Genomic DNA, 15,792 nt, shown 5'->3' on the forward strand with positions numbered 1-15,792 from the left:
GCCTAATGGCAAGAGCACGGGTTTAGGAGTCAGAGGACTTGGGTTCTAATCCCGGCTCCGCCGTTTGTCTGCTGTGTGGCCTTGGGCAAGTCACTTAACCTCTCTGTGCCTCATTCATTCAGTCGAATTTCATTCAATCATATTTATTGAGCGCTTACTATGTGCAGAGCACTGTACCAAGCCTCATGTCCCTCATCTGTAAAATGGGGATTATGACTGTAAGGCCCAAGTGGGACAACCTGATTACCTTGTATCTACCCCAATGCTTAGAAAAGTGCTCAGCACGAATAAGCGCTTAACAAATACCATAATAATTATTATTATTATTATGCATAAGCACTTAATGCATACTATTACTATGCATTATGCTGCAGGGAAGCAGCGTGTCCTAGTGAAAAAAGCCTGGACCTGGGAGTCAGAGGACCTGAGTTCTACTCCCATTTCCAGCACTTGCCTGCTGTGTGACCTTGGGCAAGTCGCTTAACCTCCCTGTGCCCCGGTTCCTTCATCTGCAAAATGGGGATTCAATAGCTGTTCTCCCTCCTACTTACACCGGGAGCTCCCGTGTGGGCCCTGATTACCTTGCGCTCAGTAGAGTAGTTGGCACGTAGTAAGTGCTTAACGGATATCACGGTTATTATTACTTCTACTTCCGCTGCGGTCTGAGAGACGGGGACAGAGCCCGGGGCAGGGTGAACTTCCCCGCCTGGCCCTGCTCCCCCGACCCCACGCTCGGTAGGACTAGCAACGCCCCCCAACCCCACCCCAAGGGAGCCAATCCAGCCCTGGAGCTGGCTCCAGCTCTCACTGATTGCCCGGGCAGCCCTGACGTGGGTGATCGTGCTGCTGTCGGTGACAGTGACCACCATCACGGGACTGTCCATCTCGGCCATCTCCACCAACGGCAAAGTCAAGTCAGGTAAGGCAACCGCGCCGTTCTTCCTACCCCTTCTCTATCCTTTGGCCACGTGCCCCTGGCTCGGCTCTGCCCTCTCCCTCGGAGCCCTCTGGGTGGAACCCCCAAATCCCCTGAGCACGAGTGGGGCAGGTGGGATGACTGGGAAAGGCCTGCTGCCTCTGGGGAATCTCAAAGCGCATGCTCTGTGCCGGGGGTGGAGATTGGGAGGGAAGGATTGAGATCTCCTTTAGATAAAGGGAGATACGGAGGCCCCAGGGAGCAGGGAAGGGATGTGATTGATTCCCAGGGCGGCCACGAACCCGTGAGACGTGGAGCAGCTAATCATTACGCCCGGAGGTCTTTTTGGCTTTGCGGCTAAGGGCCGGGGCCTACCATCCCGCAGGCGTTTCATGTCAGCTTGAGCTCCCCTCTGGTGGGTTGAGATCATGAAACCAGTCTCCCGTGCAACTCACTCGTCAGGTGTCACTACTGAGCTTGGGCAAGTAGGGCAAGGGAACTAGAGAAAGTTGCTTTTTGGCCCTTGATCTGGATAGTAAATCCCTCCCAGAATCCAGACCAATCCCATCTGGAACACTCACGGATCTGGTCCCGTGGAGTCTCTTCTATATCAGAGTAGTGAGGTTGCTCCATTTAGCCCCTCCCTTGTCATTGCTGTAGGCCCTCGGGGTCCCCTGAGGCCGGATCCCTGAACCTTCCCCATCCCCAGACCCCGGCCCCTCCAAAATAAGACCCTCGACTCCGGGGAAGATCCCAGTGCCTGGTCCACTCCGATCCCCACGGTCTGGGACTCTCGTCGGCCAGGGCCTCATCGGGGAGGGTCCTCTGCTCCCTTTCTTCCTTGATCTGGGATTCCTCGCTTCCCCACCACCCGCCCCCCAACCCGAGCTTTCACCGAAAAGGCCGTGACGCTCTTCCCGTACCTGATGGGGGCCGGGGGCTGGGCGGGGCCTCTCTTGTAGGTGGCACCTACTTCCTCATCTCAAGGAGCCTGGGGCCGGAGCTGGGCGGCTCCATCGGGCTCATCTTCGCCTTTGCCAACGCGGTGGCCGTGGCCATGCACACGGTGGGCTTCGCCGAGACGGTGCGGGACCTGCTGCAGGTGGGGCGTGGGGTGGGCCGGGAGGGTGAGGGGCGGGGGTGGGACGGGGGACTGAGGGCTGTGGGGGGAAAGAGACAACTCAGAACCTGGTGACGACTGGAACGAGAACACGGATCTGGGGCTCCCATCCCGGGGCAGAGTGGTTTGGCCGACAGGCCCCGGGGCCGGAGCCTCTCTGGGGACCTTGCTTCCAGAGAGTTATTCCTTAAGCACTTACCAAATGCCAGTCACTGTACCTAGCGCTGGGGTAGATACAAGATGATCATTTTGGACACCAACCCCGTCCCACAGCCTCCCTCTATCCGTCTGAGAAGGAGGGAGGACAGGTTTTTGAATCCCCATTTTACAGATGAGGAAACTGAGCTGCTCTTGCCCAGCTGGCGCTCTTGTCTCTCTGCCCGGCAGGAATACGGTTCGCCCATCGTGGACCCGACTAATGACATCCGCATCATCGGGGTGGTCACGGTCACGGTGCTGCTGGCCATCTCCCTAGCCGGCATGGAGTGGGAGTCCAAGGTGAGACGGTCAGGCGCCTCGGAGGGTGAGTGGGAATACTCGGGGGGCAGGCCCCTTGGTCTCCTCTGCCAGCTCCCTCTTGCACCCCGTGGGATGATGCGGAACACCCAGACTGGTCACCCTAACAGTCGGTCGATCGTATTTATTGAATGCTTACTGTGCGCAGAGCACTATTCTAAGCACTTGGGAGAGTACAATAGAACAGTATAACATTCCCTGCCCACAACGAGCTTACGGTCTAGAGGGGGGTCTAGATGTTGACATTAGTGCTGTGGATCTGGGAGGGGGGATGAATGAAGGGAGGAAGTCAGGGCGACACAGACGGGAGTTGAAGAAAAAAGAAGGTTTAGTCAGGAACGACCTCTTGGAGGAGATGAGCCTTCAGTTAGGCTTTGAAGTGGGGAGAGAAACTGTCTGATGGAGATGAAGAGGGAGGGCTTTCCAGGCCAGAGGCAGCACATGAGCAATACGACAGTGGCGAGATAGACAAGATCGAGATAAAGTGAGAAGGTTAGAATTAGAGGAGCAAAGTGTGCGGGCCGGGTCGCAAAAGCCTTCCCTAGCCAGGAGGAACTAGCAGGCCTTTCCAGTAGCATCCTGAGCCTCTTCTCGGTACTCCTACCTCCTTCCCAAGCAGTGAGACAGATACGCCTTGGCAGCCTCGGTCTGCTCCTCTCTTCTTCCTCCCAACCAGGGCCACACCTCACCCAGTCTCTCCCCAACCATCCTCTTACCCAAGCCTGTGCGTTTGCCTGGGCACAGACTCCTTGGGCCAAAGGGACCCCTGGGGGTCATCCTGTCTGATCCCCTGCCCTCAGACTGGAGACCTCTGACAGTTGGGACATGAATTCTACTAGGTTTGGGAGCTGGAAACAGCATGGATTCTGGGAACAGGGAGGAGGCCACCCGAAGCTGCTCTGGGCCCCTAATGGGATCGAGGGAAAGTTGCCACTCTAACCCAGCCAAGAAGTGGAACCTGGGACCGGGTGGCAGAAACCCAGCTGCCCTTTGGGCCCGGAGGGGGGTGGGCCGGCCAGCTTGGTGGGGATACCAGAAGCTCGGGAGCCACCCAGTATGTAATGGGGTTCCCAGTCTCTCAGGGGCAGGGTTTGGATCCCCAGGCCCAGGTGCTGTTCTTCCTGGTCATCATGGTTTCCTTCGCCAACTACTTTGTGGGGACGCTGATTCCGCCCTCGGAGGAGAAGGCCGCCAAGGGTTTCTTCAGCTACCGAGGTATGTCTTAGGGCAGAAGTGCTTTCGGAGCTTATGGTGTCCTGCTCCCTCTAGTTCTGTAGAAGCTGGTTGGGGCTAATAATAAAAATAATAACTGTGGTATTTGGTAAGCACTTGCTATGTGCCTGGCACTGTACTAATCACTGGGATGGATACAAGCAAATTGGGTTGGACAGAGTCCCTGTCCCACACGGGGCTCTCAATCTCAATCCCCCTTTTCCAGATGAGGTAACTGAGGCCCAGAGAAGTGAAGTGATTTGACCAAGGTGACAGACCTGACAAGTGACAGAGCCAGGTTTAGAACCCATGACCTTCTGTCTCCCAGGCCCGTGCTCTATCCACTACCATCTGCTGCTTGGGATGCTGGGCACTGCCTCCTCGGTCTTGACCCAGCCAGGCCCAAAGATCCTCTCTTCTTTCCACTGGCTTTAATCATCACAAGTTCTGAGGGAGCAGAATCCAGAAGGAGGACACCCTGGATCAGTTGGAAGTCCCAAATCCTTCTGCCCGAGGGGGCCGGGGGCAGTGGGCCACATAGAGGCTGTTGCCTGAGGAGTCTTTTAATGGTTCCGGAGCTTGATCTGAGACTGAGTTGGGCATCAGGGCAATCCCTTTCCTTGGGGATATGGTGGTCTGGGTATTGGGGGCTGCCTGCCCCAGGGTCAGGTGAGAGGGGCCAGGAGGAAGGACGTGACTCTGGGGTTATTTTCCAGCGGATATCTTTGCCCAGAACTTTGTGCCCAACTGGCGAGGCGCTGAGGGCAGTTTCTTTGGGATGTTCTCCATCTTCTTCCCGTCGGCCACGGGCATCTTGGCCGGTGCCAACATCTCGGGTGATCTGAAGGTGAGTATTTATATTAATGTCTAGCTCCCCCTCTAGACTGCAACCTTGCTGTGGGCAGGGAGCGTGTCTGCCAACTCGGTTGTGATGTACTCTTGCAAGCACTTAGTACAGTGTTCTGCACACAGTAAGCACTAGGTAAATAGCATTGATGATGGAGATGATGATGTGAGGCCTAGAAAAGGGTGGGGCCTCCTGTTTAGGAGAGTCTGAAATGTTAGAAGTCCGCCAGTCAATCGTATTTATCGAGAGCTTACTATGTGCAGAGCACTGTACTAAGTGCTTGGGAGAGTATAAGACAACAACAAACAGACACATTCCCTGCCCACAGTGAGTTTACAATCTAGAGAGGGAGACAGGCATTAATAAAATAAATGTTACAGATACATATCTGTAGGGTTGAGATGGGAGATGAATAAAAGGAGCAAGTCAGGGCGACGCAGAGGGAGTGGAAGAGGAAAGGAGGGCTTAGCCAGGGAAGACCTCTTGGAGGAGATGTGCCCTCAGTAAGGCTTCGAAGGTGAGAAGAGTAATATGAGGCGGGAGGGTGTTCCAGGCCAGAGGCAGGACGTGGAGCAGAGATGGGCGGCGAGATAGATGAGACCAAGGTACAGCGAGAAGTTTAGCATTAGAGGACCGACGTGTGCAGGCTGGGTTGTAGTAAGAAAAGGCAGGGTGCATACAGGCGTATGTGTCTGTCTGTGTGTGTGTATATGTGTTTAAGAGCACACATGCAGCAAAGAGACAGCGTGTGAGGAGCAAGTTTTTGGAAGCAGTTGCGGAGGACGCAGGAGTAGGGCTGGACCACAGACACCAACAAGGCCCTGATTGCAGTGTGGCTTCCTCTGGTTCCCCTAGGATCCTGCCGTGGCCATTCCCAAGGGCACGCTGATGGCCATATTCTGGACCACCGTCTCCTACCTGGCCATCTCCGCCACCATCGGTAGGTAGTTGGTCCCCGAGGGCGATGAGTGGATACAGTGTTGGTCACCGAGGGCAGTGAGTGGATAAAGGGCGTCGGTGAACGGACTGGGGAGACGCGATTGTTAAAGTTGGGCCAGCGGGTCCCGAGACCTGGATGACGGGGAGAAAGTCCAGGCCGATCCCAGGAATCAGTATTTCCTGCAGGGCTAGGCCTTTCTCCTCCCAGGGCCCTCTGGGATTGGCCCTGTTTTCTCAGAAGGGAGGGAAACCAGTCCCATCCATAGCTCTTAAACATCACAGCCACTGGGGCATCTGGGGCATCTGCGCCCACCCACACCCCCAATCAGAGTGGGGAGAACTTGTGGAGAAAGAGGAGAGCTGGGTTCATTTAATCTGAAGAGGAGAGAGCTGAGGGTGAAGTATTCCTGTATGGAGAATGGTACCTGCTCTTCCTCTTTATTCCGGTCAGGACAAGAGACGATAATAATGATAATAATGATAATGGTATTTGTTAAGTGCTTACTATGTGCCAGGCACTGTACTAAGCGCTCGGGTGGATACAAGCAAATCGGGTTGGACACAGTCCTGCTACCACATAGAGCTCACAGTCTTCACTCCCTTTTTACAGATGAAGTAACTACCGGGCTTAAAATGGCAGTCAGGGGGATTTAAGTTAGAGGTCAGGTTAGAGGTTGAGTTGAGAACGTCATCATCAACCTAGCACTTAGAACAGCACAGTGCTTGAGGCATAGTAAGTTCTTACCAAATATAATAATAATAACGATAATAATGGTAATACTAATAGCATGTACTGGGCACTTGCTGTGTTCAGAGCACCGAACCAGATGCTTGGGCACACATACACCCTGGGAGTAAAAGACCCCTGCCCTGGGGGAGCTTACAGTGGTCTAAAGGGGTTGTTCCCCTAGCCCCGGAAGCCATCGGTGAGAGAGGCTAAGCCTCTTCCTTCCCCAGAGACAGGTGAGCAGAGGGGAGGGACCGGTGCCCACGGTGACGCCCTAGACTTCTAGGGGGATTCTAGATTCTATGCCAAGGGGATAGTTCATTCTTCCATGGGAGAGGGCTCACTGGCAGAGGTGAGGGGGTTGGCGTTCGAGACAGGGAAAATTGAAGGAGGGAGGAAGGGGAGGATGGAGGGAGGGGTGGGTGGCGTCTAGGGCAGGACCCCCGTCTGGCTTCCCCTCGGGACCCGGGGTGTGAGGAAAGAGGAGGGAGCAGCCGGGCCCGACTGTTTCCCTGCAGGCTCCTGCGTGGTCCGAGATGCCTCCGGGGGGCTGAATGACACCGTGCCCCCGGGGTCCCCTGACTGCGAGGGGCTGGCCTGTGGCTATGGCTGGAACTTCACCCAGTGCATGCAGGGGCAGAACTGCCACTACGGGCTCAGCAATTATTACCAGGTCTGTGGTCCCTCTAGACCATTCCCCTCTCCACTGTAAGCTCGTTATGGGCGGAGAACGCATCTGCTGATTCCGTTCATTCATTCGATCGTATTTATTGAGCGCTTACCGTATGCAAAGCACTGTACTAAGTACTTGGGAGAGTGCAGTATATCAATGGACGGATACGTTACTTGCCCACAACGAGCTTATAGTCTAGAGTACTCTAGACTGTACTGAGTACAATAGAGTACTCTTCCAAGCACTCACCACAGTGCCCTGCACATAGTAAGCGCTCGATAAAGACCGCCGATTGAGTGGCTGGAAGGACTTGGCCCCAGGGCCCCAGAGTGGTGGGTGTGGAAGCCGCGGAGGGGGCGGGGCGGGGGTCTGCACCCTTAGGAGGGAAGAGCTTGAACCATTTCTGCCAGTTAAGGGGATGGTGGGGATGGAAGAGGGAGGGGGAGACCGGGGCAGACCTTGGGCCCGGTGCCCGCTCCGTGGCAGAAGGGGTAGCTATTGTTGAATTGTACTCTCCCAAGCGCTTAGTACAGTGCTCTGCACACAGTGAGTGCTCAATAAATATGGTTGAAAGAAGAATGAATGTATAGATGTCAGGAGTCCCTTTCCTGCCCGAATTCCCAGGGAAAAGTGGATCCCCCATCTCCCTTCATGCAGGGAGCTCCGGGGAGAGGTTGGTTAGGGGGCACCGGGAGTGGGTGGAAGAGCCCGGTGGGCTGCCCCTTCCCCTCCCCCAGCTGGGAGGGGGGAAAGCGAGTGAGCGGTCTGTCCTGGGCTCTCCGCAGACCATGAGCATGGTGTCTGGCTTCGCCCCCCTCATCACGGCAGGCATCTTCGGAGCCACCCTCTCTTCCGCCCTGGCCTGCTTGGTTTCAGCCGCCAAGGTCTTCCAGGTAAAGGGGCACCTCGGGGGAACAAGGGGAGGGGCTGGACGGGGCCTCCTGCCGCTGGATGCCCTCACCTCTACCATCATCCCCCTCATGCCTGTGGGGAAAATGACCACTTCCTGGGTGCTTCTTCAGGAGTTACTTTAGTGAACAAAACGCTGTTTTCCCAGGAGTCGGCACATAGGGGTTCAGCTAGAAACCCCAGACCTCATTCTTCTCTCACTCTGTCTCTCTCTCAATCTTCCTATGTCTCCTCCTTTCCTCCCTCTCTCCCCCCCTTCCTCCCCCTCTCACCCTCTTTCTCTACCTCCTTGTCTCTCCCCCTCTTCCTTTCTTTCTCTCCCTTTCTCCCTCCCTCCCTCTCTCTCTCTTTCTCTCTCTCTCTGATTTTGGGCAGTTCACGTGCTTCTCACACACCCTGTCCCTGAGAGTGGGGGCGGGCGGATCATTTTGTTCAGCACAGCCCGGCCGGGGACACTGTCTGGCCCAGCCCTGGGGAATGTTCAGACCATCCAGAGCTTCCTCGGTTACCCTCATTCCTCGCCCCATCCCCGCTTCAAATCTCCTTTATTTGAAGTGGCGGCCTCAGCAAGTGTGTCCCGTCGCTTGGGAGATCGGCTCAGAGCGGTCTCGAGACCACTTGGGAGTGCGGTGGCGGATCTGCCGTGGTTGGCCGGGTCTGTGAGAGCCAATGTGGATGGTGGGGTACGCGGAGGACAGCGTGGGGGCTCGGGTATGGGGGAGCTGAAGGAATGGTCGTGTCTGTGGGGGCCAATTCTTCTGTAGCCTGTCCTTTTGGCTCACTTCTAGGGTGAGGGAGATATGTGATTCCCATCACAGGGGTAGCCATTTCGAGGGGGATCCAGAGTGCAGGACAGGAGGCGGAAGAAACAGATTTCCAGAAGACTGAGGGGATGATCTCACGCCTCTGACTTTGACTGACATTCTCTGTCCTTGTTCCTGATGTGGGTATGGGGGATAGAAGGGGTGCAAGGGGATGGGGGTGTGTATGTGTGTGTGTGTGTGTCTATCCGTCTGTGTTTGTGTGTTGCTTCTGATACCAGGCCGAAGGTGAGGCCACAGTGAGTCTGCCAGGATTGGTAGGAGCCCAGCAGAACGACCCAGGGGGTTTTAAGGTTCATGGGATGTCATTATCGGTAGAAGGTGTCACGAAGCGGACGCCAACGTGGGCGTCTCTCCGCTCTTCCGCCGGCTGCTGAAGAAGTCAGGCATGTGGCCCAGAGTCTCGGGAAGGAGTAAAATGGGAGAGGAGAGCTGCTGCTGCTGCTGCTGCTGCTGCTGCTGCTGCTGCTGCTGCTGCTGGCAACAAGAGGCAGGAGGAGCCGGAGGTGGATCCAGCTACCCCGGCCCCCGTCCAGCCCGGCCCGGCCCCATCCCAACCTGGCCCCAAGTGGATCGTGGCACTGCCCGTCGCCACACCCGAATGGCCTTTCCGACTTTTCTCTCTCCTGGGGCGGAGTTCCGATCCGGCCGGGCCCGGCCCATTGCAGTCTGCTCCAGGACCAGCCGGGACCCATGCCAACCCTTTTCCCGCAGTGCCTGTGCGAGGACCAGCTCTACCCGCTGATCGGCTTCTTCGGGAAGGGCTACGGCAAGAACAACGAGCCCATCCGGGGCTACCTGCTGGCCTACGCCATTGCCGTCGGCTTCATCCTGATTGGTAAAACCCAGAGGGACAGCCCCTCCCCGCTCCAGGCTCCTGCCCCGGCCCACGCCCCTGCCCCTGCCATCAGGAGGCAAGGAAAAATCTTTGCTCTGCTACTGACCCTTGGCATAGCCCTTCCCTCTCCCCTCCTCCTGCCCCACCCGGAGGAGTGGGCTCAGCCTGCCTGCCTCTCATTCATTCGTTCATCATTCATTCGTATTTATTGAATGCTTACTGGGTGCAGAGCACTGTACTAAGCACTTGGGAGAGTACAATACAACCATAAACAGACACATTCCCTGCCCACAGTGAGCTTACAATCTAGAGCGGAGGGAAACAGACATTAGCTGAGTGCCCAGGAGCAAAGTGGCTCCCTGCCTCCGGGTCGAACCACAACTAAGCTATCCTCCCCCTTGCTCGACCCTGCTCACCTTCATCAGAAAGTCCTTCCTTATAGCTAATCTAAATCCCTCTTGCTGCGTATCATTAAAGCCCAACCAACAATTGGCAACCGTCCTTTCTTTAATGAATCTTCATAGACTCAAAGACCATCATTATTGCCTCTTAGCCTTGTCTTGTCCAGTTCTTTTAACCTTTCTTCAATCATAATAATAATTATGGCATTTGTTAAGCACTTACTATGTGCCAAGCACCGTTCTAAGCACAGAGAGATTTATATCCTGGCCCTTCAGTCAGCTCTGTTGATCAGTCAATTTACCGTGTACATAGCATTATACTATTGGGAAAATTGCAGTAAAATAGAGTTGGAAGATTTGATTATTGTTATTATTATTGTATTTGCTAAGTGCTTACTATATGTCAAGTGTTGTTCTAAGCACCGAGGTAGACACAAGATAATCAGGTCAGACTCAGCCCCTGTCCCATGTGGGGCTCAGAGTCTAAGTAGGAGGGAGAACAGGTATTAAAACCCCATTTTACAGATGAGGAAACTGAGGTCTAGAGAAGTTAAATGATTTGCCCAAGGTCACTCAGCTGGCAAGAGGTTGAGCTGGGATCCCTGCCCTAGTGAGTTTACAGTCTACAGAAAGGATGTGCTGCCAGGTGGTGAGACTCTTAGAGGTTTTCCCTCGAGCCTGTAAGCTCATTATGGGCGGGGAACACGTCCGCTAATTCTGTTGTAGTGTACTCTCCCAAGCGATTAGTACACTCCTAAGAACATGTAATAACTGCTCAATAAATACCATCGATTGACTGATTTTCCCTGCCTGCTCTCCGAAGGATCAGCAGGCTAGGCTGGTGGGGAAGCTACGTGGTGGTCTCCTTTCTCTCCCATCCCCACAGCTGAACTGAATACCATCGCGCCCATCATCTCCAACTTCTTCCTGTGCTCCTACGCACTCATCAACTTCAGCTGCTTCCACGCCTCCATCACCAATTCTCCCGGTAAGTTGGGGCAGGAAGAGACTTAACTGTGGAGTACAAACTGGGAGGTGGGGGAATAAAAGAGTAGTGGCATGGCCTAGGGGAAAGAGCACAGGGCTGGGAGGCACAGGACCTGGGTTCTAATCCCAGCTCCGCCAATTGCTTGCTGGGTGACTTTGAGCACGTCATTTAACTTCTTAATGTGAGAAGCAGCGTGGCTTACTGGGTAGAGTATGGGCTTGGGAGTCAGAAGGACCTGGATTCTAATCCCGGCTCCACCACGCGTCTGCTGTGTGGCCTTGGGCAAACCACATAACTTCTCTGAGCCACAGTTCCCTCATCTGTAAAACGTGTGAGCCCCATGTGGGATAGGGACTGTATCCAACCTGATTAAGTTGTATCTACCCCAGCGTTTAGAACGGTGCTTGGCACATAGTAAGCACTTAACAAGTACCATTTTTTTCCTCTATGCCTCGGTTCCTCAACTGTAAAATGGGGATTCAATACCTGTTCTCCCTCTGACTTAGACTGTGAGCGCTGTGTGGGACAGGAACTGTGTCTGACCTAATTAACTTGTACCTATCCCAGTGCTTTGAAAGTGTTTGACACATAGCGAATGCTTAACAAATACCATAAAAACAAAACAAAACAAAAAAACTGTGTTCTCCCGCTGGACCTGGGCAGCTTTGAGGGAGATGGAAGGTAGAACCCAGGGGGTCTACTGTCGGGAGAAGGTGGAAATCAATTCTTTCTCCTCAAAGCGAAACCGCATTATAAGTGGGGAGATTTCCTGTGGGAATCCCAGCCTCTCATTTTGCTGGACATCACCATATAGACTTGGGGGCTGAGCACGTGGGCAGAAGGTCTCTCTGTTTCTCTTCTCCTTTGCCCTCTCCATTAAACTGAGGAAAATGTTAGAGTTCTGGGTTTTTGGTTTAGTTTCATTTTCTTGGAGGGGGTGTTGTTTTTTAAATGGCATTTGTTCTGCATATGCTGCGTGTCCAGCGCCGTTCTAAGCACTGAGGTAGATAGGAGTCAATCACATCTGACACAGTTCCTGCCTCATGTAGAGCTCACGGTCTAAGAGGGAGGGAAAACAGGTATTGAATCCCCATTTTACAGATGAGGAAACTGAGGCACAGTGAAGTTAAGTGACTTGCTCAGGGTTATCCAGCAGGTAACTGACAGACTTGGGATTAGAATCCAGATCTTCTGGCTCCCAGCCACTAGACTATGTTCCTTCTCCTTTCTGGTTCCTTCTGGATCCCTCCAGTCCCAGCTGAGAGCCCACAACCCCGTGCAGGCTTGCCCAACTAAGTTGAGCCTGGCCTGCTGTCATCACTGGAGGAAGCAGCGTGGGCTCAGTGAAAAAAGCCTGGGCTTCGGAGTCAGAGGTCATGGGTTCGACTCCCGGCTCTGCCACTTGTCAGCCGGGTGACTGTGGGCAAGTCACTTCACTTCTCTGTGCCTCAGTTACCTCATCTGTAAAATGGGGATTAACTGTGAGCCTCACGTACCCTGTATCTACCCCAGCGCTTAGAACAGTGCTCTGCACATAGTAAGCGCTTAACAAATGCCAACATTATTAAAACGGAGGGGCTGGTGGCCGGGGCAGACGGAGAGTGTCTGAAAAGTGGTCGGAGATCCTGTGAGGAAATGACCCCTCTCTAGACGGTAAACTCCTTGTGAGCAGAGAATGAGTCTACCGGTTCTTTTGTGTCGTACTCTCCCCGGCACTCAGTACAGCGCTCCGCACACAGTAAGCACTCAATAAATACTACCAGCGTGGCCTAGTAGATAGAGCCCGGGGCCTGGAAGTCAGAAGGACCTGAGTTCTAATCCCAGTTCTGTCACTTGCCTGCTGTGTGACCTCGGACAAGTCATTTCACCTCTGTGTGCCTCAGTTACCTCATCTGCAGAACGAGGATTAAGGCTGTGAGCTCCATGTGGGACAGGGACTGCGTCCAACCCAAATTGCTTGCATCCACCCTGGCGCTTAGTACATATAGTGGCATGTAGTGAGCACTTAAATACCACAATGATCATTATCAGTAAATACCACTGATCCATTAACCCACTCTGATTGCTCCGCACGTCTAGGGTGGAGACCGTCGTTCAGATACTACAGCAAGTGGGCGGCTCTGTTTGGGGCGGTCATCTCTGTGGTCATCATGTTCCTCCTCACCTGGTGGGCAGCTCTCATCGCCATCGCCATCGTCATCTTTCTGCTGGGCTACGTTCTCTACAAGAAGCCAGGTGTGGGACCCCTGGGCTCCGAACTGGCGTCTCGCATGGAGGACTCACTGCTCGTGATGTCTGTCATTTAGGAAAGAAGTACCGCAGAAAGTAGTTGGCTCTAAGGTGACCCTCCAGCCGGTCAACACACCAGGAGCCCCCATGCAGGTCGTAGCCCCGCAGTAGGGGCTTCGGGTCAGTGGTCGAAGAGATGTGGGATCCCTGTTCCTAAAATAATAATGACTGTGGTATTTGTTAAGCACTTACTAGGTGCCAGTCACTGTTCTAAGACCCGGGATAGATTCGAGATAATCGGGTTGGACATAGTCCCTGTCATTCATTCATTCAATAGTATTTATTGAGCGCTTCCTATGTGCAGAGCGCTGTACTAAGCGCTTGGAATGTATGTCCAATTCGGCAACAGATAGAGACAATCCCTGCCCAATGACGGGCTTACAGTCTAATCGGGGGAGAGAGACGGACAAAAACAAGACAACGTAATCACGATAAATAGAAGCAAGGGGATGGACACCTCATTAACAAAATAAATAGGGTAATAAAAATATGTACAAATGAGCACAGTGCTGAGGGGAGGGGAAGGGAGAGGGGGAGGAGCAGAGGGAAAGGGAGCAGAGGGAGCAGAGGGAAAAGAAGAAGCTCAGTCTGTCCCACATGGGGCTTGCAGTCTTAATCTCCATTTTTCAGACGAGGGAACTGAGGTCCAAAGAAGTGAAATACTTGCCCAAGGTCACATAGCAGACAAGAGGCGGAGCCAGGATTAAAATCCAAGTCCTTCTGACTCCCAGGCCCATGCTCTGTCCACTGGGCCACTCTGCTTCTCTATAGCCTACTGGGGGAGACACAGAGACACTAACTGTCAGCAAAAATACGTACTCACAACTTGAATGTAGAAGAAAGGCGATTATCCACATTAATTGGAACTGAATGACTACTGCCCCAAGCTGAGTTAGAGGCAATGTGTGGAGGCAATGTGTGATGCTCCTTTGCTAAGCCGGCCAGGGGTGGGTGGGTACCTACTGGTGGCCCCAGGCAATTTTAAAAAGGCCACGTGAGCAGACGATCCAAGATCAGATTTCTCGGGAAGTTCGGGTTGGGTTTCTTCTCGCCAGGTGACTCGGAACCCTTCTTCCCGCAGAAGTGAACTGGGGCTCCTCGGTGCAGGCAGGGTCTTACAATATGGCCCTCAACTATTCCGTGGGACTCAACGAAGTGGAGGAGCACATTAAGAACTACAGGTGAGTCGGGCGGGCGAGCCCTGCTCTGTGGCTCCGGAGTCTGTGGGCAGTGAGAAATGGTACTCGTGGTTCATTCATTCATTCGATCATATTTATTGAGCGCTTACTGAGTGCGGAGAACTGTACTAAGCGTTTGGAACGGACAGTTAGGCAAATAGAGACCATCCCTACCCAACAACGGGCTCACAGTGTTCCTTCAGGAACAGCTTGTGGGGTGGGAAGGGCGAGGGGAAGTGGGATGTGCCTTGGGGCTCTGGAAGAGATGAGCCCTAATCAAGAGCTCTGAGGCCTCTTTCCAAGTTTTTTGTTGGTGGTGGTGTTTTGCTTTTGTTTTAAATGGTATTTGTTAAGTGTGTACTACGCACCGAGCCCTATTCTAAGCTCCGGGGTAGGTTAAAATGGATCGGGTTGGACACCGTCCCTGTCCCACATGGGGCTCACAGTGTAAGCAGGAGGGAGAACGGGCATTGAATCCCTATTTTACAGATGAGGAAACCGAAGCACAGAGAAGTTAAGCCATTTGTCCAGTTGTTACCCCATAGGCCGGGTCTCTGGGAAAGTGGGGGTCTGAGGGGTGATGATCCAGTTTCGGCAGCTGCTCCTTCCTGGGTGACTCTAGGCTTTTCTTCTCTCTCTCTCTGTCTCTCCAGACCCCAGTGCCTGGTCCTGACTGGGCCACCCAACTTCCGGCCGGCCCTGGTGGACTTTGTGGGAACGTTCACCAGGAATCTAAGTCTGATGATCTGCGGGAATGTGCTCATCGTGAGTGACTCTCTCTCCCTCCCTCCCTGCAGCGCGGGATCGACTGAGGTTTGGTGAAATGGGAATGAGTACGGTTGGGTTGGGGGTGGGGGAGTCTTGTCCAGAGACCAACCCCAGCACCCTAAACAAAAAGGCAGTTGTCCAAAACAAGTTTGGGAAAGATAAGACTGCTTACTCGGAGCTTCCAGGGCCTGCAGGCCTCAGTGAAGCTGGAAAACGGAGTTAACCTCAGTACTTAAGCTCCTTGTAGGGAAGGAAACGTATCTCCCAACTCTGTTGTATCGTATTCCCTCAAGCGCTTAGCACAGTGCTCTGCACACACTAAGCGCTTGACAAATGCCATTGACTACAGGCTCGCTGTGGGCAGGGAATGTATCTGCATATTGTTATATTGTACCCACCCAAGTGCTTAGTACAGTGCTCTGCACACAGTAAGTGCTCAATAAATACGATTGAATGGATGATTCCACAAATCGGACTCGAACAGGGGCCCCGGAAACAGAAGATGCCGGAACTCCGACTGTCCTCCAATGGGCACACAAAGTGGTTGAATAAGAGGAGGATCAAGTCCTTCTACACAGATGTGATAGCTGAGGATTTTCGGAGTGGAGTCCAGATTCTAATGCAGGTAACGGCAAGCCTGGGTGTGAGGA

At 53.7% G+C, this 15,792-nt stretch overlaps 1 protein-coding gene across 6 annotated transcripts in view; it reads left to right on the forward strand.

The window, feature by feature from the left end:
* SLC12A3 (solute carrier family 12 member 3) overlaps positions 1–15,792 on the forward strand; it is a 44,713-nt gene that overhangs the window by 7,671 nt on the left and 21,250 nt on the right. For all 6 annotated transcript variants that reach the window (XM_029075766.2, XM_029075768.1, XM_029075771.2 and 3 more), the window contains exons 4-17: positions 824–919; positions 1,879–2,018; positions 2,424–2,534; positions 3,656–3,767; positions 4,481–4,611; positions 5,467–5,551; positions 6,796–6,950; positions 7,736–7,843; positions 9,395–9,518; positions 10,806–10,907; positions 12,987–13,142; positions 14,278–14,377; positions 15,028–15,139; positions 15,627–15,767. In XM_029075766.2, coding sequence (XP_028931599.1) covers positions 824–919; positions 1,879–2,018; positions 2,424–2,534; positions 3,656–3,767; positions 4,481–4,611; positions 5,467–5,551; positions 6,796–6,950; positions 7,736–7,843; positions 9,395–9,518; positions 10,806–10,907; positions 12,987–13,142; positions 14,278–14,377; positions 15,028–15,139; positions 15,627–15,767 — 1,673 coding nt within the window. The remainder of the gene's footprint in view (positions 1–823; positions 920–1,878; positions 2,019–2,423; positions 2,535–3,655; positions 3,768–4,480; positions 4,612–5,466; positions 5,552–6,795; positions 6,951–7,735; positions 7,844–9,394; positions 9,519–10,805; positions 10,908–12,986; positions 13,143–14,277; positions 14,378–15,027; positions 15,140–15,626; positions 15,768–15,792) is intronic.

This window comes from Ornithorhynchus anatinus, chromosome 11 (genome assembly GCF_004115215.2).
Source record: "Ornithorhynchus anatinus isolate Pmale09 chromosome 11, mOrnAna1.pri.v4, whole genome shotgun sequence".
Classification (NCBI taxonomy): Eukaryota; Metazoa; Chordata; class Mammalia; order Monotremata; family Ornithorhynchidae; genus Ornithorhynchus; species Ornithorhynchus anatinus.